This window comes from Lycorma delicatula, chromosome 10 (genome assembly GCF_047948215.1).
Source record: "Lycorma delicatula isolate Av1 chromosome 10, ASM4794821v1, whole genome shotgun sequence".
Classification (NCBI taxonomy): domain Eukaryota; kingdom Metazoa; phylum Arthropoda; class Insecta; order Hemiptera; family Fulgoridae; genus Lycorma; species Lycorma delicatula.
Genome location: NC_134464.1, coordinates 53,107,743 through 53,135,031, shown reverse-complemented (window position 1 = coordinate 53,135,031; position 27,289 = coordinate 53,107,743). Strand labels below are relative to the sequence as shown.

Genomic DNA, 27,289 nt, shown 5'->3' with positions numbered 1-27,289 from the left:
ATTATCTCAGATAAATTTAAGAATATTTTCATTATAAACATTAAAAATGTCAATGAGTTAAGTTGTATTATTTGTATGTTTAAATGTTTGATATCAAATTTAACCATGTATTTTTTATTTGCTACAGGTTTAGAAACAAATGCCAAAACAAAAGAGTCATTTATGTTTAAAAGAAGTCAAGATCGTATAAGAGGATATTATTATAAAACGCAAAATGATATTAGAAAAAATGTATTGGTTTTAAATGATAGTAATGTTACATTTGTTATTGATAATGTATTTAATGAACTTAAAGTAAGTTGTTCTCGGTATATGGTTAATTTTTTAGCATAACCAGGTTTAATTTCCCACTTGAAACAACATTTTTTCTTTTCCTACTAGGCATTAATATGCCAATGTTAAAATTTCATGTTTGTAACAATATTGTGCTTTGCATATAATAAAACAGAAAAATAACTGCTAGAACTTCTCACCATTAGGTTTTGACATCTGCTGAAACTTTTTATTTACTATATTAATTATTTACACAGCTAAGTTGTGAACTAAGCACCTATTAAAATTAGTTTATGATTTCAGTCTTATAAAAATAAGTACAATATAGTGTACGTGAATAATTTATCTTAATTATGAAAACAAGAAAAAAAATTTTGGTACACTTTTGTTGCTTGTGTCAATTTATTAAAAATAAAAAAAATATTTTTATTGTTGAGTAAATTATGTATATATATTACAATTTTAAGAGGAAGTTTTTTTTTATAGCTAGCTACATCTTTCATTTTAAGCGCATAGTTTAAGCAATAAAATATATGAAAAATGATATAAATATATTTTTTAAATTCTTAGCACAACCGTTCATATAAAGGTGGGGGTGAAAATGAAGCTACCTGCTATGAAGCTAATATCTCATCAAGGAATGGTCTCAGTAATGATTTTTTTAAAAAAATATTTAGAAAATTAAGGTTTATTATCTGATGTATTAGCACATTTTTGTTATTTTAAAATTTATTAAAAAATTTATAGCATTAGAAAAATTACTCATTATTTCAGGTTTAAACTCAAAAATAAAATGTTCAGCATCAAATGTTCAGATAATACACCTTGAAATTTGAACATTTTAAAAAAAATTTAAGACTTAACTACTATACAACTCAAGATATGACCTTCCTAGCATAAAAAAAAAACAATTTTTGGAAATTGCATATTAAAAATGAACAGTGCTTCTGTACAGCTTTCTTGTACGTCCTCAGTTGATATTAAAATTCTTCTGGTCCATATGTACAACCTTTTTTTTTATTATTTAATTCTTCTTTTCTAGTACTAATTAATTTCAATAATTTATTTTTTGTAGTGTGACAGTAAATGCATACTTTTAATTTTCTGCCTTTTGTCACGTTTCATAGCTAAAACTGTATCATTGTGTCCAGTGCACAAAGAAGCAGTCTTCATGGCAGTTATAGCTGCTATATTTCCAAAATTATACTCTGCTATGGCCTGTGAAACTGCAGTTTCAATATTTTTTTTGGAAACAGTTTTGTCACAATTACACCAAATAAACATATATAGGCTTTCAGTGATGTTTTCTGTCTGACCTCTCAGACACTTTTTTAATAAAGTAGAATCAGCCTCTGATATATATATAGGAGCAATATGTTTTAATACTTCCAAATTAATAGATGTTCTGACATTTTTTTATGACTACCAGGTTCTTTATTTGAAGCCAACGCATGGTAGAAGCACCAGCTGGTAATCCCTTCAGGACACTTAATGTGCCTTGGGCCTGCATCAATAGAACAACAGTGGTTTAATGTTATCAGAACAGCCTGTCCTATTGAGTTGACATCTTTATTTACATTAACATTTAATTATATTCAATAACAGTAGGGCTGTATTGATCCTTCATCAGTCTTTGAGGAAGCTTTTTGAGAACCTAGCATTTTTCCACCTTTCTTGAGTAGCAGATTGAGTTGTAATTTCCGTAAATTCTTATTTTTCTTTTTTAGTGCAATCTGTCTGCTTGGTGGCATATTGTAAATAATCACAATGTTTTCAGTAAAGAAAATAGTAAAAAACTTACAAAAAAGTATACTAACCTAAATTAAGTTCATGAAATGCATATTCATTCGTCAAAAAAATGAGTCGAAAGTTTTTTTTTGTTTAAAATGTTTGTTTTATTAGCTTTTAAACAAAAAGTTAAACTAAAAAACACTTTATTAACGTTTAGTGCGTACACAGTACGAACATCATCATGGCAACAAACCTGAAACCATGTGTTTCATTTTGTACTATAGAAATTTTATAAGTGCTTCTAACATGTGGGAATGTAAGAAATCATTTACAGAATTAATTCAGCTCTCAAATGACGTATAAATCGTTTTCTACCTCATTTCCTTCATGTGCTATTCAAATTCGTATCATGTGTAATTTTTATCAAAAATTTACAAACTTTCTGTATGACACGGAATACTGTTAAATTTAATTAAACATATTTATAATCGCCTTAGGACAGAAATAAATACACTGTTTTTTTTTCTTCAGAAAATACTGGATTACATATTAAGCAAAAAAAAAAAAAATGAAGAAAATATTTTTTCATACTAACATTGAGGTAGACCTCTCCCTTAAGACAAACACATTTTATATTACTATGCAGTTAATCACTAACACATTACTGTATACTGTTTGACTGAAAAGTTTAAAACCCTCTTTTCTATGAGAAAAAGTCTGTTCTCATTTTCTTCTACTTTATTTTAACTTTTACATTTGTCTGGTTATAATCCCTCCATCTTTTTAAATTCAAATATCAACTGGAGGTGAAGTTGGCTGTTCAACATATTGAAGGGCTATTTCTAGAGCATTTTGTCTATGACAAAAATTGGTAATTTATGTGATCCTGATGTAGTCAAGCAAAGAGTAATAATAATTTTATATTTAGACAATTTATGATCGGTGCTTTTAGTCCTGCTTTTCAAGCAAAAGTCTATTGCAAAAGCATTCAAAAATTTAGTCTCTTTTGTTTGTATTATAGATCTGATCAGCCATATGTTTTTATCAGTTATGGTTTTTATGAACCAGTTTGATAAATTAGTAGCAGCTGATGGTTCGGCGATAACTTTTCTTCACAAATCAATAAAAACATGCACATCGTGTTGCTTTCTCCATTTGGTTAACCACTCGTCATTAGCTGTGAGATTCACATGCAGTCAAGTGACCGATTTAAATGTAAACCTTTTTCTTGAATTATTGGGCCACTCAAAGACACATCTTTACATCTATTAAATAAACCACAATGATAGAATATTATCTAATGTTTCTAAGTTGGCTTGATCAATGTACAAAAAAAATTAAAGCAGTCTTTCACTTATATATTAAAACAGTAAGACTTTGTTAATTTTAATTTTTTTCCAGTCCTTTACTGTGGTTTCCCCAACCCCAGAGTCAACCATAATTTTTTTAACTGAGCCCCCTTTTTCTAATTTAATTGCCTCTAATGTGTTTGTTTAATGAAAGGATGTGTTTTCTTTCACCCATATTTACTGTAATTTCAGCGCCTCTAATTTTTTCTTTAATGAAAGGATTGTGTGTTTTCATTATCACCCATATTTACTGTATGGAGTGTAATTTAAGTTTAGTTTTCACAAATTTAACGCACACAAGCTTAAAATGTTTCAATTTAGTTATAAATTGAACACATACAAACTGTATAATTTCTTTGAAAGTACTGTTACTGCACAATGTTATAAGAAAACTGATTTAATTTAATGAAAAGAAGACAGTGATTTCTTATTGTATTATGCAATGTTGGCATAAATTAGTCGCTTCTGGGAGTGAATAATTGCCAAGCTTAAATAACATTTGCTATACGTCATTTTCTAGACTTCGGCTTTTATTTGAATGCTTCCTATAGAGTCAGTTCATCAATTCACATTCAGTATACTGATTTATAACAAAAGACAGTACTGTACATAGAATCTTTTACTCTGTTTAATCACTTAACTGTAGTTTCATATTTTATTACAACATATTTTATTTAGTAATTATAAAATACTACAAATGTACATACTACATAATTGTACTACATTATTAATATTTATTATAGAAAATTGTTAATAAGATATTTTATTAGAGATTTAATTATTTTAAACTCTCTTGTGAAGGTGTCTGTTAATGAAATGGGCAGTTCAGAGAAGTCTGAAGAGACAGGCCAATGTACCTTTAAAATTTTAAAGGTAAAATTTTAATCTATCATTAGATCATAGTTTGCCGGATAAAAAATTTCCTTTAGGTTAAAATGTCTAAATTTGAATAAATGGATTCTTATCAGTTTACCAATCTCTGAAGAAAAAAAAAAGTAGGGTTGTTTTAAGCATAAAAATGGTTTGTTTGGGAAAACCATTTTACTATTGACTAGTGTTTCTGTGTTTTACTGTAACATACAAAGTAACATAGGTTTTGTTCAGTTTTAGTGTTTTTATTACATCAGGAGAACTGTTATTACATCTTTGGTAATTGTTTTAATTTTTTTTCATGTTTTAAAATTGATTTCGCAAACTGAAAGAGAGGCGTTCGTATCTCACTCCTAATATCAGAGAAAAAAGTTCTTTGCTCATAGACTAAAAGCCATCGACAATCTTGATATGCCTAGGCTGAAAGTTATGGAAATGTCTCTGGGCGGTAGAAATCTCTGCAACTTGCTTATGTGTCAACAAGTGCACTCCAATTATGAGAGCTTCCATTAGTTGTCAAACTAATGCTGGTTTGCATAGTTTGATTGCGACTTGTCTCCCATCAGTTCTGATTCTGAATTGTTTCCTAGTTTATATCTGAAAACCCTTGTGATAATTTGTTTGGTAACCCCCCCCCCCCCCGCCTTCATTGGCCAGCCTTATGTAACTATCTTTGGGGTTGAATAACTAGGTGACATTATTGACCATAGATTCTCTGGTTTTTTTGCTTGTTGAAACAGAGGCTCTATCTGCTTTTAATTTAATATTAGTAAGTTAATTATTATTAAATACATTATGCAGTACTGATAGAATCCTATTTATAAAAGTATATTATATCAGTGTAAACGTGTATTTTATTATTTATTATGTCAGAATGTATTTTGTTTTGCTTTCCTTTCAGTAAATTAATACATTTTTTAATATTTTCTTTTTGATATGCTTATGCTCCCATTTAGTGTTATCATGCCTCCCTGGGGAGGCACGTCCCATTGGTTGAGAAACATTGTTTTACTGGCTATAATGGTAATAAAAAAAAAAAAAATATTGTATCTATTGATATTATTTTCATAGTAGGCAATCGAGATTGATATTTCATGTTTTTACTTCCACTGTACTGTTCATTAAAGACAGTTAAAGTTTTTTTTAAAAATATTTTATAGTTTACATTCTTAAAAAATTAAAAAAAATACTAAATAATAATTTCTTTCAATTTTTTTTTAATATAATAAGGTGTAAAATGAAAACACAGTACAAAAACTTAATATTGACATGTATAATGTAATATTGTATGAAAGAAAAAAAAGTAAAAGTATTGGTTAAATATTTTGTAAACTTATGATAAATTACAGAAACAAGTACAAAATTAATGAAATGTCATAGAAATAATTTAGATGGACCACTGAATATAAAAATATGAAGAGAAAAGATTATGCAGGTAGAAGAATTCTGTTATTTGGGAAGAAGAATTTCTAAAAATGGGCAAAAAAGGAGTGATATAAAATGCCAAATAGCACAAGTGAAATGATCTTTCAGTCAGAAATATAATTTGCTTACATCAAAAATTAATTTAAACGTCAGGAAAACGTTTTTGAAGGTATATGGAAATGAGACTTGGATGATCGGAGTACCTGAGAAGAAAATATTAGTAGATTTTGAAATGCGATGCTACAGGAGAATGTTTAAAATCAGATGGGTAGATAAAGTGACAAATGAACAGGTGTTATGGCAAATTGATGAAGAAAGAAGCATTTGGAAAAATATAGTTAAAAGAAGAAACAGACTTATAGGCCACATGTTAAGGCATCCTGGAATAGTTGCTTTGATATTGGAGGGACAGGTAGGTGGGAGAAATTATGCAGGCAGGCAATGTTTGGAATATGTAAAACAAATTGTTAGGGATGTAGGATGTAGGGGATATACCGAAATGAAACAACTGGCACTAAATAGGGAATCTTGTAGAGCTGCATCAAACCATTCAAATAACTGAAGGCAATAAAAAATAATAGAATGTTTAAATATGTTGTTTTTAGTAGCTACTGTTACTATAATTACAGATTTTCAATTTTATATAAAGTAAGGCAATCAATTTGATAAAAAGTTCCTTAATGATTCGTTTTGTTATTGAAAACATTAAATAAAATTATAATGGCCGTCCATCATTGTGACCTTTTTATAATCATTGACATTCCAAACAGATAGTCGACCCCATAAATAGTTATTGACACCCTAGAATTTTAGTTATTTCCTGAGAGTATTTAAGTCAAGATCATTTAAGTGATAATAGCTGTGAAAAAAATGGCTTTTCAAGTGGGTTCCAATACTAGTTTTCTTTGAAGTAGACCCCCTTCTGACTAGTATATAACCCAGTAGTCGTTTCATAACTGGAAATATTTCTTGTAGTCTCTTTTGAGATGGCTACAAGCTGTGCTGTTGTATTCAGTATTATGTTCTTCCAGCTGTTAAAGTTAGACCTTTCAAACAGCATCTTCAGCCTGCGAAATTTAAAAAAAAAACCAGAAAAATCACGTTAGTAATAAAATGAGGTAAAACACCTCTTAGTAATTTTTGTATTACCATCAGAATTATATTCAACAACAAACTTTAAACTGTTGATTTTGGATTTAATGATCCTAACACTAATAATAAAGCCTTCATGATATTAAGTAATGCTAATAATCTATTACTACTTCAAATTAAATATGGCTAAGTCAACTGATATTTACTGTAATTATCACAATTTTTAATTTTAAAATTTAGATAAATGATCATGTTCTTTTTTCCTGGGACAGGTTCACTCAACTCATAAATGAAGAGAATAAAACGAAAAAAAAAAACAAAATTGATTTTTTTGCTACAAATACTTTATAATTTTTCCATGTAGTCACTGTTACAGCTGCACATTTCTCCAGAAGAACGTGTTTTCTCATTCTGTCAGTGAAGAATGGTGGTCATCTTTCCTTAATCCAAGACCTCATTCCAACATCATCCATGGTAAAATGAACACCCGTAACATCCTTCTTTAATGCAAAAAGAAATGAGAATCGCAGGGCACCAGATCTGGTGATATGGGTGATATAGGAATAGGTTTAAAATTCAACTTCACAAGAGCCTTGACAGTTGCTGTGTGGCTGAGCATTTCTTGCAGAATTATTGACTCATGGTGTGTGAAACAAAATTTGTAATCTTTAACGATTCTGCACAGAATTAAAGTCAACCCAGCCTTCAGGAAGTCAGTTACATACATGTGTTTGGAATCCCAGAACACTGTCAAGAAGATTTTTTTGCAGAGGGTTGTGTTTTGAATTTTTTTATTTGTGGCGAACCATAGTGCCAATATTCCATGCTGTGCCATTTTTCTTCTGGGTCATAAAGATGCACTTGAGTTTCATCCCTTGTCACAATATTTAAAAGGAAGTCATCCCTCAACATAATGTTTCATCTCAACCCGATAGGGGAAGACACCCACCTTGTGGTGATTTCAGTCGCCACACCACCCCATCTGTTCTGAGCCTTGAGGTACTTTGCCGGAGGTTGTCTTTAGACCCTCTAACTGATTACATCTCACAGTCATCAGGCAGGCCTCAGTCGGGATGCCACTGATGCAAATGCCATGGCAGACATTTACATCAGTAAATCTTATCTCATCCAATGCCTTCACTTTAGGCTTCTTTCGGACATCCTCACTCATCTTTTCTTACAATATCACCCTCTGAACTGAGTCCGCAGAAGTGTGAACCTCGCGCTTAGTCCAATTTCAATACCAACTTGCAACTTTAAATGCCTCAATCATCAACTAAGTAACGAGTCAATACAATGCTAAACTCATACCGTTCAAAAAGTGTAATATTTAACAATGAAATTCAGACCTACTGCCCATCATCCACTACAAACATCATACCTGAACACTGCCCTCGGCAAGGCTGTGCCACACCTCATGGGTATATGGACTACCATGTCCTTGGTATTGTAGTCACCTCCTGCCAACTCTGGCTCTGCCACCCAACTTAAACAATTATTGCTCTAAATTAACCATGTAACATTTAGTAAATCACATTCGAAGACTGCTCTCAGCAAGACAGCTCACGACTGTCTGGACAACCATGCCCTCGGTAGTGCAGTCACCCCCTCCCTGCCAACAGTGGCCTCACCACTCAACTTCAACAATCAGCGCTTTTGAACTAACTGAGGCTCATTAACAAAACACCTAACCCCTGGCCAATCAAATGTCTCAGCCAAAATCCTAGCCACCCAGGATACTACTCCATTTAAACACCTTCAGTCGATCTACATAATGCAAGGAAACGGAGGAAATCAGCCTCTATCAACCATTCCCCACAGAACTTTCAATTAACTTGGAGATCCAGAAAGGAGTTCACTCTCTCAAGTTTTTTAACTACTCTGGTACGTTTAGCCTCATACCGGGGGATAGACTTGGAGGACATGGTCCACCATTCATCAACCCCGTAATCTGGGCATAGACCTGAATCTACTAAATGAAACTTAGCCAATCTCTCCCAAAAAGCACCATACCTGGAAAGGAATTGCGTGATATACCGACTGGGGGAAATCCACCTAACCACACACAAATCAGACACAATTGGAAATGTGCCATGCATGTAACGACCAACAAGGGAGTCAGAAGCTGTTCACAACATTTCTTTTGTTTTTTTATTCTTTTTTGTGAGTTTTCATGGTACCCACTGCCGACAGATTTTATAGTAGCCAAATTGTGCAGTAATGTATTCTACATGTTCTTCTGATATGTCTATCTGGGTGGCAGTGCGTTGTGCGAGGTGATCATTTTGAATCAACTCATCCCAATCTCCTTCCTTGATTTCTCATCAGTCTCAGAAACTGGTTGGCGCTGTGAGGTTCATCCTCAGTATTCATTTTATCAGCTTCTGATGCAAAAAAGGTTTATTGCCCACCTATTCACAACACTTTATCATCATTTGTCATTCACTTTTTCCACTGTTAAAAATTCAATCGCTGCAATAGTTTTAGATGTGTTGATATAGCAAGCATAACAATGATGACTGATAGAAAATATGCGAGCCAATGAGTTTTGGAATATTAATAGTTGAGAAATGAAAGTACAGATGGTAGCATCTTCTCCCGTTTCATTCAAGAACGTGTTAAATTTTAGCTGCCCTCTCAAATGTGGACATAAATTGATTTATTAAACCAAGTTAAATGGTAACAATACAATATGAAGTAAATACATATTGCAGTCTGCAGAGATACTGTGAGTATCTATACGCAGTCTGATACAAAAAAATACTTACACACTAACAATGTTGCTAAAAATAGTGATACATAACACCAATAAATAAATAACAAGCAAGTTTACATTATTCATTTGCACATCTTAAGTACATTGTTAAATTTCAGTTTGCAATTTCATTTTTTTTTTTTAGTTTTTAGTTAATTAGTAATTAGTTTTTTCTAATAGTAGTTTATATATATATATAAACACATTTGCTTTACAATCAATATATATATATAAAATAAAGCAATTGTGTTTAAAAGACAGTCAATCTTAAAATAAAGAAAATGGATGTGTTCCATCTCAGATACACAGTAGTATAATAATGAATGGGCAATCACATTGTGTTCAGGTCTATTTAAAGAGTAATACATAATTTTACCCCATTTGTGATTGAATCAAAACAGATGAATTGTATCTATTTTGATACAGATATTGAATTATATTTTATTCCATTTAATGAATATTAAGTTTAATTATAACATCTGGTTCTTACAGAGCACTCTGATGAAGGATCAGTATTTTGGTTGCTACTTTGATCGCAGTCAGATAGGAGCTATGTGTGATAAATATGGAGAATTCACTTGTGGTGGTGTATGGAAGGAGCGTCATTGCTTATATACAGGTTCAATGCTACATGTTATTAATCCTTATTCAAGTCGAGAAGAAAGGATATTATTTTCTACATGGAATCTTGACCATTGGTATTAATGCGAGTATTATGTCTTTCTTTTTGTAAAAAATATATATACTTATTTATATATTTACATTTTCTTTTCTCTGCTATGTGCAGGTGTTAATGTATGCTTTTACCATTTTGATGGAATCAGAACAAATGAATTGAATCTGTTTTGTTGTTGTCTTTGTGTACAAGAGATTTTGAATTATATTTTTGTTTCATTTAATGAACATTAAGTTTAATATAATATCTGGATTTTTATATAGCACTTTGATGAAGGATCAATATTTTGAATTAGAAGCTCTATATGTGGAGAAGTCATGTGAGTAGTGAAATTTAGCCCTAAAAAACTGAATTATTCTTGAAAAATAGACATTAAATAATAGAACTTTACCTACATATAGAATATAAAACTTTTCCCATACACTATAGAATATTTAAATAAATTTTCATTGATAAAAAAAATTTTTATTTACAATTTACTTTCACTGCTTTAATTACAGTGAATTAAATAACAGAGAATATACCTTTATAAGTAGTTAGTAGAGTCTGATTGAGTGTTACTGTATTCGTTGTGGCTATAAATAGAATAGCTCATTGTGTACACAAGCCTGTTGGATGTTCACTCTAGATTGACAATTTCTAAATATTGTATTTCCTGTAATTCCTCTACCACAGCAGAACAGTTTCTACAGAATACGTTATCCTGGTTAGAAGTGTGGTTTAACTCCACTGGCTTCTAATTATCCCCGGAGAAAACTATAAGTGTATCCTCGTGCTTAAGAGAGGGTTATAATCCCTTTCTTTTGATAAAGGGCAAACAGTTATAGTGAAGTGAAATTTTTAGAAATGAATTTTGATAAGTGGCTGACCTGGGTTATACACCTAAAGAAACTGCATTTGAGATGTTTGATAACATTGGATGTGTTGCAGGTGCTAACACACAGTGGGGTGCAGACAGGATTTGTATGCTGTCAAGCTTTGATCTGATCCTGATTATTAGACTACAGCAGTGTGGTGTACCCTACTGCCTGATCTGCAGGGTAAAAGATGCTGGATACTCTGTATAATTCATCTCTTTGTCACATAAAAGATGCCTTCCGTTCAAATCTGGTTGTCATCCTTCTTGCTGATACTGGTGAACCATCTCTTTGGAATAGATGAGGCCAGTTGTTATCATCCTATGGTAGTATGCATCCCATGCCCAGCCAGATTATACAAAGTTTGAAATTCTTTTTTCTAATCCCTACGTTCAGAAAACTCAAAACTCGTTCAAGAAAACTCTCCTTGGTCACCTGCTCCACTTGGCATTAGAGCTGTCTGCCTGTTTTCTTTATTGAATATTGAACTCCTTTCATTCTCATATATCCACCTTGGAGATAAATCCAAACAACCTGGAGATAAACTCTTATCCACCTTGGAGATAAATCCTATAAATATTGATTTGACATTGAGTTGTTACGACAAATTAAAAAGAAACCCTGTTATTCTTTGTCAAGAATTCTTTCAAATTCTGTCTGATTTAAAGCCAGATGCAACTTTCTATACAGATGACTCCAAATATAATAATTTAGTCAGCTCCACTTTTGTTGTGTATGAACAAACATGTTTGGACTCCCGTCTATTACAAGTGCCTTTGCTGCTGAGCTTTTTGCTACAGACAAAGTACTGAACATTGTACATCCTAGATGTTGTCATATATATCTGTAGTGATTCATTGAGTGAATTGTAAGCAATAGGGGACACTTTGGAAACATATGAAGCAATCTACTCTAACCCATCGAATGTACACATCAGCTTCTGTTGGATTCCAAGCCATATTAGGATCCCAGGTAATGAACATGCTGACATCATTGCTAAGGAAGCATGTACCTAAATTGCATTCACTACTTGTATTCTTTCCTCCGATTTCTCCAATTTTATAAAACAGTTTCTGTGAATGGATTGCCAGAATGAGTGAAAGGCAGTGGTAGATAACAAGCTACAGCTTTTAAAGAACATGGTACGTCCTTGATATTTAGCTACTAGAGCAAACAGAAAAGATGATGTTTCTGTTTGTTGTATGTGAATAGGTCATATGGACATCTTACATGGGCTGTTTGGAAAGTAATTTCCGATTCATTATAAAAAAACACTAGTTGATAAAAAACAATTTATTATATTCATTTTTTAGCTTTATTTTTAGCTACATTCATATTTTACATAATTTCCATCCAAATTAAGGCACTTGTCACATCTATAAACAAGTTTTTGAATATCCTCATCATAAAACTCTGCCGCTTGTGAATTAAGCCAGGTAGTAACACAGTTTTTCAACTCCTCATTATTTTCAAAACACTGCATTACTAACCATTTCTTAATTTTCGGGAAAATGTGATAATCACTGAGGGAAATCAGGGATGTATGGAGTATGGTTAAACTATTCCCATTTGAGACTATCGATTTGGCATTGAGTGTGTACTGCAGTATGTAAACGAGCATTATCATGAAGAAAAATGATGCCTGTTCTCAGCATGCCACATTGTTTGTTTTGTATGGCTCTTCTCAATTTATTCAACTTCTTGCAGTAAGTTTCAGCATTGATTTTCATGCTTCTTTCCATAAAATCAATTCACATCACACTTTTACAGTCCCAAAAAATCAGTGTCATCAGCTTTTTTGAATAAAGTGTTTGATGGGCCTTTACGGGTTATTGAGGAGAACTGGTGTGCCCCCCACTCCATTGATTGAGCTCTTGTTTACACGTTTAACAAATTTAACTCATGTTTCATCATTTGCTACAATGTGATCAAGGAATTTTTCTTTTTATGCTAACAATGAAGGAAGGTTAACGTTGACCTCATCCTCTTTTTTTGTGTCAAAAAGAAGCTTAGGGACCCAGCAAACATAAAATTTGTGAAAGCCTAACATATCAGTTATGATTTTATGTAGCACCGTTTGCAATATGTGAGGAAAGAATTTGGATAATTCTATTATTATGAATCAGTTATTTCCTCAAATTTTCACATCGACACTTGCAACAAGTTCATCTGGGATAGTTGAGGTTCAACCATTTCTTTCATTGTCATCAGTGTTTATTCGACCTTCCTGAAACATACATTGTCATACCGTACTGTCTCATGATATTTTCTCTGTATACTGCATAAAGTTCAATATGAATTTCAGCAGTTGACAAGTTTTTTGCATGAAGGAAACAGATATGACACACACTTCACAGTCTGTGGGATTTTATATGACAGCAGCCATATTCCTAAATAACTGCCATGCAACTGTTCACATATTCTTGTTGACTGTGCACATTATGCAGCCTTATATCACTGGTTTAAAGTTTCTATCACAATACAGTATATTGTGGGTAATGATGCCAGCACAATTGATAAAGTAATTGATTTTGTTCATTGTTTAGGAATATATCGTCAGTTATATTTTTATTCCAGTTTATCTTATTTCTGTTTTTATAATTTATATATAGTTGTTTTTTCTTTTGTTTTTGCACTGTGTTATGTGGTTGATGTATGTGCTTTATAGTTTTTAATTTTAGATTTATCCAAGAAGGGGCCTTTTACAATCCTATCAGACTTCATTGAAGTATATGTTTATTTAAATTTTTATATACTCCTGTTCTATGTTTGTTGTTACTTTTTAAATAAAGTCACTTTTTTCTTTTTTTTTAGGATTCTGGCTGTGATATTAGTTGTAAGTTTTTTGTTTTTAATATCCTTTTATGACATCTTTTTTCTAAGCGATGATAACAGGAAAACACATTTTTCACCCCCAAAAAAAGTTGAGTCTGATAATGAGATCCCCTTAAGCAGTATTTTATATGAGTTGTTCATACAAATATTTCACCTGGAGGATGTAATTTGTATAAAAAATACATCACAGACAATATTATTAAGTGATATAAGTATGATGACATGGAATCAGACTTGTTATGTTATTTTTTGGAGTGACTTTTGTCTCATGTCAGATCACCTACAACCATTAAGTGTGTGTCCTTTAACATTTATGTTACATTGATGACATATCTGTAATTTTTAAGTAGTAATAATTAAATAAATGCATTATTATATGAAATAGATTTATGTAATAAATAATTAAAAGATATTCTAGAAATAGAGACTAACAAACAAATATTTTAAAGTAACAGAAAAAAATAAGAACATTATTAGACTGAAATAAAATGTTCAGCATTTTAAAAAAATTAGGGTTCAAATACAGAGATAGAAGAACAATTGCTAACATTTACAGTAACCAAACAGCAACAGTGATAATTGAAGAACATAAGAAAGAATCTGTAATAAGAAAGGGAGTCTGACAAGGATGTTCCCTATCCCCGTTACTTTTTAATCTTTACGTAGAACTAGCAGTTAATGATGTTAAAGAACAATTTAGATCTGGAGTAACAGTACAAGGTGAAAAGATAAAGATGCTACGATTTGCTGATGATATAGTAATTCTAGCTGAGAGTAAAAAGGACTTAGAAGGAACAATGAATGGCATGGATGAAATCCTATGCAAGAACTACCGCATGAAAATAAAGAAGAACAAAATGAAAGTAATGAAATGTAGTAGAAATAACGAAGATGGATCACTGAATGTGAAAATAGGAGGAGAAAAGATTATGGAGGTAGAAGAATTTTGTTATTTGGGAAGTAGAATTTGTAAAGATGGACCAAGCATGAGGGATATAAAATGCCGAATAGCACAGGCGAAACAAGCCTTCAGTCAGAAATATAATTTGTTTACATCAAAAATTAATTTAAATGTCAGGAAAAGATTTTTGAAAGTATATGTTTAGAGCGTCACTTTTTATGAAAGTGAATCTTGGACGATCAGAGTCTCTGAGAAGAAAAGATTAGAAGCATTTGAAATGTGATGCTATAGGAAAATGTTAAAAATCAGATAGTTGGATAAAGTGACAAATGAAGAGGTGTTGCGACAAATCGATGAAGAAAGAAGTATTTGGAAAAATATAGTTAAAAGAAGAGACAGATTTATATGCCACATATTAAGGCATTCTGGAATAGTCGCTTTAATATTAGAGGGACAGGTAGAAGGAAAAGATTGTGCAGGCAGGCAACATTTGGAATATGTAAAACAAATTGTTAGGGATGTAGGTTTTTGGGAGTATACCGAAATGAAACGACTAGCACTAGATAGGGAATCTTGGAGAGTTGCATCAAACCAGTCAAAAGATTGAAAAACTGCCAAATGTAAACACCATCTTTAAAAATAATCATTCCCATCTGTATTGGCACAAAGTGGCTACTTTTTTTAGTATGGTACATGGAATATTGAATTAAGTGAATTGCAGAATTTACTACAAAATAAGATAGAATAAAACATAAATCAAAAATTAGTGATAATATTAAAGTAGTAATAAAATATTAGGATAAATTCACTATGTTCAGAGAACTGTATGCAGCACTTAATTGAACTAATAGCTAATAATATAGACCAGTTAATATCCTGTAAGGGGGATTATTAGTAATGTAAAATGCTAATGCTCAAAACAATATTTAAAAAACTGATTTCCATAGATCTAAAAATAAAGAGCAGTCATGACTGCAATTTAACTGCATATTATTGGGGTTTTTGTTTTACATTTTTTATTGATGGTACCAGCTGGTGTCGTAAAGGTAAAAAAATTAAAATTTAGTAAATTTTGTATTATAATTGGAATTTTAAAAATCCTCTCCAGTAAAATTTTATTGCTTAAGATTGCAAAGCATCCAAGTTTTAATTCGGATACCATATCTATGTTACATAACAATAGATAATTATTTTTCCACCGCTTCTCAAACTGAGGAATCTTATATAGTCAAACAGTAGTGTTTCAACATTCCCAGTTAAGGTAGTATATATTGTTATATTTTTTTTTTGTTTTCTTTTAACTTTGTTTCAGTATCGAAAGATCTCGAAGTATTATTCCTGCACTTACTGAAGCATCAGTTAAAGCTGCTTACACAAATGATGGATCACTAACAGTAAATACGTCATATTTTTATTCATTACTTTTTACATCAAGCAACTTACGTCTTGTGCATGTTGTATGTCATGATAAAGGTAAACATGATACTGCTACCTGTGATAGCAGTAAATCTTTTATTTCTGTGGATAATGTTGAGTGAGGATTTTATTTAATTATTTATATAGTGACAACAGGCTGATTCTCAATAACAGTTACTGATGAACGGTAATGAATTCTATAATTTATGAAAATTGCCGTGCCTGATCAAATCTTGAACCTGAAATTTCTGGATGAAAGTCAGAGGCGTTACCACTCTCCTACGGAGATCGACAGTTACAATAATATGACTATTATTTGGAAATAAGTAGTATTGTATGAATTTATTAGACACTCATATAAGTTTTATAGACTGCTCAAAGTACCTATTTCATGGTAGATTAAGTATTGGGATGTCCTCAATTTGAAAATAAATAAAAAAATCAGTCTGATGATTATTGAAATACTTATATTTGAAATTTAAAAATAAAATTAAAAATCAACTAAAAATTAGAATGATTAACATTTTGTAGTGAATAAGGCTTGAAATCAATACAGTAATGTATTATTCACATAAAGAAGTTGATTATCAATTAATCATTATAAATAAATGAATCGTTATCATTCTTTCTTTGGTACAAAAATTTGAAACTCCAAAAAAATGACAAATTTGGAAATTCAATTGCTCAGTGGGCAAGTTGTAAGAAAGACATAACCTTGTAAGAAAGACTTACCTTGTAAGAAAGACATAAATTTGAAAATCAGTCCACAGGTTTAAGAGTAATAAATATTTAAAAATTTGAATAGCAACAGAGGATTATTTGAGCTAATTTTTACTGATAAAAAGAACATCGATTTATTTACTTACTGCTTGAAGGTTAAAATATTGCAATAAAATCAAAATATGAGAAATTATTTTTAAAAACATTAAAGAGTGGGAAGGCCACCGAAATTGAGATGCTACAGTTTTCAGGAAGAAATTAATTTGTCCAAAGAATAGTAAAAATTTTGTTAACTTATAATATTGTAAGAAAGAATAATAGAGTTTGTAATATTTGATTTAATTGGAGATAAAATTATTATTATTTAATACAGTTAGTAACAATAATATGTAATCACTGGAAGAAATAAAACATTTAGGTATCATTAGATAAATGTTGTTAAATACTCAGTGTCTGTGAAATAAACAACTGCTTTTCCTTGAAAGTGTTTGGCATGTTGCATACTAGATTTTATTTGTTTGAATAACACTGGTTGAATGAAGAGGAGATTAATCTTCATGTTTTTCCATATTGTGTTTTAGATAGAAGTTTTGCTCTTTCTGTATATAAAAATGGAGGATTTTCCCTTTCTAATTAAATCTAATATTAAGGCTCATGATAAACTAAAAACTTAATGATTGTAAGAAAAATTTTGAAATATATGCCTTAACAATTTTATCCGTTTAAATGTATTGTCCATCTATCTTGGTTCCCTTCCATCTTGTTGCTTGTAAATTTTGAAATTTTTCTTTCCAATATGAAATATAAATATTGTAATTTATATTGATCTCAATGTAGATTTAAGTAGAGATAGATGATTAAAAAATAATCTTCTGAAATCCTCTAATATGAGGTCTGTTCGGAAAATAACAAAACACTCTTAATTATGCGCCAACTGAGATATTTAGTGATATGCGGCTGGCAGTATTGTGTTCCGCGTAACATCCTATATAATAAAATGTTAATACCTTGTATAGTTTTCATGTTATTGTTATTTGAGTGCAACATCTTTAACTGTTAGTAGTGATTTTAGTAATGTGCAATTTTTTGTTGATTAAACTTTTGTCTCAGTGTCATATAGCCATAAACCCAGCTTTCATCTCTTGTTATGATCCTGTGCATGAATATTTCATTGTCATTGGCATTGTCAACAAGCTGACCAAGTTGCTGACCAATGTCCTCTTAATGTTCTTTCTGCTACTTGGTCATTAAACGAGCAATAAACTTTGCTGCAACTCGATACGTATTCAATTTTTCAGTCAGAATGTCATGGCTTGATCCATTGAGATGCTAACCTCTTCTGCATGTTCTCTGACAGTCAATCGGTGATTTGCACACATCAGATTGTTGATTTTCTGAACGCGGGTTTTATCAGCTGAATTTGAAGGCCTTCTCCTGGTCAAGGGTCATCTTTGATTGACCGATGACCACTTTTTAATCTTGAAAACCATTCATAACATTGCGTATGACCCAGAGAATCATCTCTGAAAGCTAGTTTCAAAAGTTGAAATGTTTCTGTGAAAGTTTTCCCCAGTTTTATGCAAAATTTTACACTTGAAAATTAACTACTGTAATTAAATGTACTGTAAACATTAAAGTTTATAGTGCAAAATTTTTAAGTTGTACAGTTGCTTCCTAAAATTACACATTACAAAAATCACTACAAACACCTAAACAAGTTACACTCAAATAACAATAACACAAAAACTAAGAGATATAAACAACCTAAGAACATTTGGTTACATAGGAAGTTATGCGAAATACAATGCTGCCAACTGCACATCACTAAATATCTACATTGTCATGTAATTAAAAATGTTCGGTTATTTTCTGAACAGACCTTGTATCTTTAATTCTAGTCTTCTACAGACAATAAATGATTCATGTTCAGACTCTTTGTTTAATTATTTTCTTCAAGATAATCATGAAGTTGAGAAAGTCAATTCTATGTTTCAGATCATAACAGTATTTACATGACTATAATTCTGGATGAATTTTAATTAACCTTAAAAATATAATTATTTTAAACTTTGTAATGGTGTAGTTTTTAGTTAAGATTGTAATTGTAATTAACTGGAGAGACATGTTTAGTTTTGTTCACATCAGTAACCATTTTTTAGTTTTTCTTACATCTTTTATGTTGTTTGATTTGAAAATAATAGAAATGGTTTTAAAATTAATTGGTGTAATGATAAAGTATAACTGATATTTAAAAATGATTATACAACAAAACTTACTGTTTGTAAAAAGAAAAAAAGAAAAAATTATAACAAGAATTATAAAATAATTATTTAGGTAGAAAACTATTTATAATAATTACATCTCAAAATTCTCAGATAAATGATAAGCTGCTTACAAGAGCAGGCTTACAACAGAGTTTATTAATGCCCATTTGCAAGGTGATAGGAGAGATTCTCTATCATAAATTCAAAATGACAGCTTCCAACTTGGACTCATTTCCAAGTAAGCTCTATTCACATATTTTTGAGCAGTTTAAGTAGCTTATTTGTGTATTTAGTAATAGCAGCTCTAGCTGAGTGGTAAGTGTATCAGTTTTATAATCAAGAGGTCTCAGGTTCGACTTTTTCTGTTCTTTCTTTTTTAATTTTTTTATAGATATACTAATGCAGATAATCTCTTTTTTAATGTTCATACTATTTATAATAGTATTAATTATAAATAATTTGAAAAAACTATTATTTTTATAATAATTTAAATAAAAAATAATCAAAATAACCATTTGAAATAAATAAAAAAATAATTGAAAAAAATGATAGTAATAGTTTTTTTTTTACAATAATCTGAATACTACGTGAATATCATCTTTGATGATTATTTTTTTATTTGAATATAACAATCATTAACCTAAAAATGTTAATGACCATCTGGGAATAGGTCACATGGGAAATCAAACAGATAAAGTAGATATCATAGATTTTGTTTTATTGTTAGGGGGGAGATCTATTATATCGTATTATTTGGTAAAATGAAAATTTCTTTCAAGAAAAAATCTAATTTTAAAATCATCCAGACACACATGTTTCCAGGAAGGGTATGGAGGGACCCTGTGGCCGCCGTCAAAACAGGAAAGCATGTCCTACATTGCTGGGGAAGATTTATATGTTGTATAATACAACATACGTTAACAAACCTCATTACGAATCTTATGACAAACTCACATGTAACTTTCAAAGCAAATGAATATAGTGTCATGTTTTAACCTATCTACATATTGGGATTTCATAAAATTAAGCTTAAATTTAGCATTTCATTAAATTTAGCTTGTAAATCTGGTGGGGATTCACATTGTACGAGGCAACATATAATGACGACCTTGCACGTTCACTTTGTGCTTTGGATGCTTTGTCAAAATCATGCTTTGACACATACAAACCGAGCCGCCATAGCATTTTGGAGCTAAAGCGTTCCTGCACAAAAAAAAATTAAGTGTTTATTAATAGTGAACACTAGTCAAATAGTACATATTTACCTATAATATTGAGAAATATTTATAGTATAAAAACCTCGGGTTCTGCATCAAAATTACCTTTGACCCCTGTCTTCGTTAACTTCAGAGAAAGCTGGAAGTCCTTTTTAACCCCCTCCCTCTTTCACCATATATTTTTCTGCAAAATCCGCTCTTTACTGTGTAAATTTAACAATAAACGCTTATTCATCATCGGAAATATACCCGTAAGTTCTGCATAAGCACATGTATGCGTTAAGCCTCAGGCTTCTTTAATCTATTTTTTTTTGCATCCACTTCAACCCCTCTTTCACCATCTGTATTTTTGATAAATTCACTCTTTCACTATGTAAATTTAACAATAAACGCATATTCATTATTGGAAACATATGGGTTCTGAATCAATAGCCGTAGTATTTATTTAATGTAATTTATTATCTACTAATATAATATAGTCTATTGATGAGATCAGGAAATTCCCTGCATTGTATACAGCTGTCAATTATTCATTAAATGAAATAATAATTAGTTGTTTTTTTTATCAATTTCTGTTAATACAAATGTGACCTTTGATCTATTAATCAATAATAATGAAAAAACGATGTTCTATTTATGTACCTATTATATACAGTGAATGCTAACAGCAATAAGTTATGTTTATTAAAATCATCACATCATTATATTAGATGTAGTTACAAGGCTCATACGATGTGACGTATTGCTCTATTACTCGATTACGAATGCAAAACAAAAGTATTCAGACAGCCAATTGTGTTGTTTGAACCACTTTTTCGGCAGTTTTGCTTACCTATTTACAGAAATTGCAAAACTGTCTTTGGGACTGGATGAAGTGCTGAATGACTGAAGAAAAGACAATGCGATCGAAACGCAAAAAACATTTTGGTCCAAAATCTCCAAAAATATTGGCTCATTGGCTTTCGTAGTACATAATCATGTGAGCCACTTTGCAGTTGAAGCTTGTACCCAAGGTTTAAGGCAGAGCATGCAGTTAAATCTTTATCAACTATATCTATATATATATATAGATATAGTTGATATATATATATATAGATATAGTTGATATATATATATATATATATATATATATATATAATCTCCCCTATTTTTTATATATTTTTTTAATTTATCTATATTTTTTCTCTCTTTATAACAATGCTAATTACTTTCATATAAAAGCGACAGTAGTTTATGTACATAAAAAATGCAAGTATATAATAATGCTAATAATTTTGTTACAGAAGCAACAATAGTGTATGTGCAAAAAAATAAAACCTAATTGCTTATTCTTGTTTTATCCCTGGTTAGTGGTGAATATGCGACTACATTACATTAATAAGCAATATGCTGTTGTATTAGACTTGAAATTTTTTTTTTTGTGTCAGTATTAATTCTCAAATCAACAATGCCTATTTTTATAGATTCATTTTGTCATGAACAATCAGTCACATGTAATGGATAATTGTTTTTGTAATCTAAAAATGTGTACAGCGATTCGATATTTTTATAATATGATTTTTGAAATTCTATAAACATATATGTCAACATCTGATTCCTTCGTAAATCTTCATATGGATACAGAGTTGAATTTATCATCATTTTATTATTTCTTATTACACAATATATGATCTTTCATACCATAATTTCCATTGTCACACACACACTCTCTCGCACGCGTGCATACCTGGATGGTAAATTTTTCTCAGAAGAAATCTTCATTTGGCCAAATAGAACAATCTACTTCCTCCTAACACTCGCAAACGTAAAATTTGTTAATACAAAATTGTAAAACACCCAATCATCCCATTTCTTAATCCAAAAAGAAGACTACCGGTGGAGAGCGAAGATTGTGAAAGAAAAGCCCAGTCATCCAACGAAAGAGAGAAGAGCCTTGCCCTTTCCCCCATGCCGCCCTTTCTGGACCATGGGATTATTCAAGGTTTTGTGGGTTGTAAATTATCTTCATCCAGTTTATGGAAAGGCAGCCTAAAAAGAAAAAAGAATGAAAATTGGCCAGCCAACATGAAGAGGAATCCAGCATGATGGAGCCCAGCAGAGATGCAGCAGCGAAGACAGCCCAAGTGAAGGAAGACTGCAAAGTTCAACTTTACCTCACTTATCACCCACCATTCTCTTTACCTAATTCTTATAAAATTATTGTCCCAGCCAGCACATGCATCTCCCACCAAAAAGGGGAGCGCATTGCTTTCACCAGACACTAGGGCCCCTGGAAGGCATATTCCTGTTAGGCTAACTGGTGCTAGCACCAAAATGACTTCAGAGGACTTACTGAAGGGGAATCAAGCCAGAAGTATGAAGCTTATATGAGCCTAGTCTCCCACGATCAGCTCCAGTCAATTATTTATCATTGGTCTAAAGGACTGTAATGCAAATACCAACTCCATCCATAAATAAAACAAAAATCTATTACCGCCACTAAATAAATAATGACCTGCCTGATAAATGAAAGACATAGCAGCAAGGGATATTTGTCCAGGCTCTGCAATTAGTAGGGAAATAATAAACTCCCACCATCCTTTCATTCTAAAGACTAAAAAAATCCAGTATTTTTTTAATTAAAAAAAAAAAATCTTATCAATAACAAACATATTAAAAAGTATATTATCCCTTTACTACAGAATTAGAGCACCGTGCTATAGGAGATTTACGTGCAAAATATCAGGGTCACATTCTGATTTTTGATGTAGGTTATAGAGTTTGATAAAATCGCTGTTGCCATGAAATATTATTGTGTAATCATTTCTAGCAGGATTTGAACCCAGGTCTTGTAGGATGAAAAGGAAACATTCTACTTCTTTACTACAGGAATAGAATTGAATTTTACTAAGTTCTTCAATAACATGTTACTTTCAACAAATGGTTACCCAAAATTGTGTGACTGTATCAGTGAAAAAATAAAAAATAGTGTAGGTTGCATGACTTTGTGGGTGAATTAATGAAATAATATTAACTACAATTAATAGAAATATTACTAGAAATGGCTTGCCAGTAAATGTTAGTTTCTTAACTAGTTAGTCTTGATATCAATTATGTAAGGGTTTAACAGTTTTCACTTAATATTATGTTCATTTCATCTTATTTTAGCTAAAAAAAACATACATGAAAGCAAATCCCAGTCTTCACAATATAAAAATAGAAGTTTTTAGAAGTATAATTAATAGTGGCTTGCAATTAAATTCTAAAGAATAGAGTTCATGTACATTTAATTATTTTTTTAAACTTTTAATCCTTTTTTTGCTTTAATGTTTTATTATTGTCATAAAATTGTGCTGTGAGAGAAATTAAGCAGAAAACTTTAGTTCCCTAAATAAATCCTAACACATCTACCAAATTTTTGTTCTTTATGCTTTTAACTTTGTAATACTAAGTAGCCTCATGCTAATAATCTTATATTATTGTGCTTGTATGTAACAAATTAAAATAGACTTTTGTTTTATTCAACTAAATTATGTGTAATTACAGAATATTCATTGTCAGTTGTTTGCGCATCTATTTAATCAGTGTATTATAAATAATTTGATCCTGTTAATACTGAATTATTAACATTATAACAGTGAAGGATTACATAAGATGGTGAAACTGTGTAATACAATCCACAGTTGTGTGATTTGAGCTGAATATTTTCTTAACATTACCATGATTCCAGTGACCAAGAAGCATGGTGCAGTAAAGTGTCATCATTACAGGACAGTTGATTTAATTTTGATTTTAACAAAGATTCTATTGTGAATTAGACTGGAAAAAAATTGGAGGAAATAATTTTAAAGAACAATATAAATTCAGGAAGGTAATGTGGTCAAGAGATGTAATTGGGTAATGGATAAGTGTATACTGTATAGATAAGAAAAAAAGCACCCAACCAAGTCAAATGACACCTGAAAAACATTGATAAACTGAAATCAAATGTAGGTTGGAAAGATATAAGATTAATTAAGATAGCTGAATCATAAAACAGTTATGAAAATAAACAATGGATAAACTGGGTGAATTGATATAGAAAGAGGAGTAAGCCAAGGATGTTGTCTGTCACCAACCTTGTTTTAATATGTTGTAGATATGATTAACCAAGCTTTAGAAAAAGATGAAGGAACCATTGTAGAAGGAAAGGGAATAAATCGTTTAACATTTGGAAATAACACGGTTGGAACATGAAAAACAAAATATTCTTCATCAAATGATTTCAAAATTATAAGACATTAAAACAAAGTGTAGTATGAAAACAAATATTAGGAAAACTAAAGTATTGAGGATAGAAAATAGTAAGCCAATGAATGCTTGTAAAAGGAGAAGGATTGGACTCATAAAACAGTACTGATATATCCCATTGAGAGAAGATTGCAAAAATAAAAACAAGAGTAACAATGGCTAAGGAAGCAATTAACAGAAAAAAGAGTTATAATGTAATAGTAAAGTGGAGATTTTGAAAAAAAGTGTCTTGTAAAGTGTTATATTTGGAGTGTACTTGTTTGTAGATCTTAACCATGGACACTAAGAGAAAGAGAAAAAGAAAGATTGGATGCATTTGATTGTTGGCATGGAGGTGATTAGTGAACATTAAATAGGCAGATACATTAAAAAATTAAGAAGTAATGGTATAAGTTAAAAAAAAACTTAATAAAAAAAAATTCATTACAGGAAAACTGCTTGCTTAGATGTATCATGAGAAAACAAGGATTGATTAAAATAGTGGTAAAAGGTGAAAAAAAGTGCTGAAAAACAGACAGTGTAAAAGGAAATGGGAAGTATCAGGATCTGAAAAGTTCAGTTGGGAATCATGGAGAATGGAAGTGATCGCATTGTAACAGACAAGCCTCAAGGTAAGCCATAACCATATATGGTAAGGCTAAAATTAGAATGTAATTTATTGTTCTGACTACCAATTATAGTAATGCAAATAATGCATAAAACAAATAATTAGTAAAAAATAATGCAAATTATACTTAAAATAACTTTAACGTTTCTGTGCTGGAGGCTTAAATTTTATGGATATTGATGTATTTTGACAAAATTCTGTAAACAGAATGTTAATGGTTCTGGGTAGTTCAGTTACAGAATAAAGTGTTAGTTTACTTGCATTAAAAATATATTTAACATTTATTTTTAGAATTTAATTAAAAAAATTAAAACTTTTACATAAGGTTTTTGTTTTAAAGAATGTGCAATAAAGTGCTGTGAGATTTAGTGGAGACTTATTAAATTAGAACAGTTATTATAGGCAAACTATTTTAAAGAGAGATAGATACATCTGAAGAAAAAAATAATGACTACAGTAAAAGAATATGTTTTTGTATTAAATGATTATGTTAATTTTTAGAAATGGATGATGTATGTGCATTATATGATTGCGTGATCAAAATCTGTGAATGTTTGTACTGGTATTATTAATTTGCTAATAAAATTAAGCATTCATTTGGTTTTGGTAAAAAGTTTTGAAAGGTGTTCTTACATCTTCATGATGTTCTTATGAACTTCCTCATTATTGGTGAATCTGTCTAAAGGTCTCAATGGAACAATTTTCACCATCTTTCTCTCTCTATCATGAATTTCTTTCTTCATATTCTAGTAATTTTTCTTTTTATTTAAATTGGTTAACAATTTTTCTACTTCTTTTTTCACTTATCTTTCTATCTATTATTATTTTTTATAAACAGTTTCCTATTCAAGTTATGTGTCTATTGAATTGAATTTTCTTAATTGCTAGTAATATATTTCTCTCTTCTTTGGCTTTATTGAATATATATGAAGAATTATTTTTTGTGTCTGGCCATTTCCCATTCCTTCTATCTTCCTTCACACTTGCTTCACAAAATTTTCCCTACATCATTTATAAAAAAAATATTTGGTAAGTATGTATGTTTTTCTTTAATAACAAAATTATGTTTCAAAAACATTAAAGTAGACAATTAATAAATGTAATATTTAATATAATTCACCTAAAAGGAACTAAAAGGTAGCTGGGTTGTTGGTATGACAATATTTTTAGGTCATTTATACATATGAATGATTGGGTTGCTTAACTGTTTCTTTGCATAAGAATATGGAGAACTAATTCATAAGGAGAAAGCGGGAATTATCTGTAGGTAAGCTAATCTGTTTTTTTTTCAATTTCATTTTTTGTTAATTTCAATTTCTGTCATTTTCAATTTCAATTCAAAACTGGCTAATTTTTTTTATTATTTTTTTTTATTATATCTATGAGGGTTCTACTCACAAAATGGATTGTGATGATTCTCTTTCTATTTTATATAAGAAGTTCGATTGGTTATTCTATACATGTTTTTTACATACCTTAAATAAGAAGACTTTTTAATGAAACCACATGCTTTTGTGCAGTAGCTGATTTTAGCAAATGTATAAAGAAAACCAATCTTTGAAGTAATAACTCTATATGTATATGAAGTTATTACTCTGTGAAATTTGAGGTACCCAATTCTACTTATTTAATTGGTAAATTTATTATTACTATTTCAGTACTACCCATGGGTAACTCTGATTTTATAACTATTAATTTTAAGTTAATGTAGTGTTTTATAAAGTTAAATAAATTACACCATACAAGGCATAAAAATTGAAATAGTGATGTTAAATTCCTCTTCCAGAGAAATGTGTTAGAATTTATATATAAACATGTATGCTGTAACAATTTCATTTTCTCATGTTAATAAAAATAGGTAAAAAGCAACAGGCTTTCTTAATGAAAGCCTTTACTCTTCCCCAAAATTGTATATTATATGCAAATATTTAGTTGAATAATATAAAAGTTCATGTAAATATCGACTGGAAGATATGATTATAAAAATATACGATTCAAAAATATTTTCTTCGCATATACTAAAAAATTTTAT

General features: G+C 30.5%; 1 protein-coding gene across 5 annotated transcripts in view; it reads left to right on the top strand.

Annotated features, from left to right (window-relative positions):
• The window catches only part of Drep4 (DNA fragmentation factor-related protein 4), a 52,589-nt gene extending 26,989 nt beyond the window's left edge, over window positions 1-25,600 (top strand). For 3 of the 5 annotated variants that reach the window (XM_075377435.1, XM_075377433.1, XM_075377432.1), the window contains exons 6-8: window positions 128-294; window positions 9,988-10,193; window positions 16,077-19,656. In XM_075377435.1, the coding sequence (XP_075233550.1) occupies window positions 128-294; window positions 9,988-10,193; window positions 16,077-16,302 (599 nt within the window). In that variant the 3' untranslated portion in view covers window positions 16,303-19,656. Of the gene's footprint in view, window positions 1-127; window positions 295-9,987; window positions 10,194-13,842; window positions 13,865-16,076; window positions 19,657-25,079 lie in introns of those variants that run through there. The other 2 variants (XM_075377436.1, XM_075377437.1) reach the window with 2 other exon arrangements.
• Window positions 25,601-27,289: the final 1,689 nt, after the last annotated feature.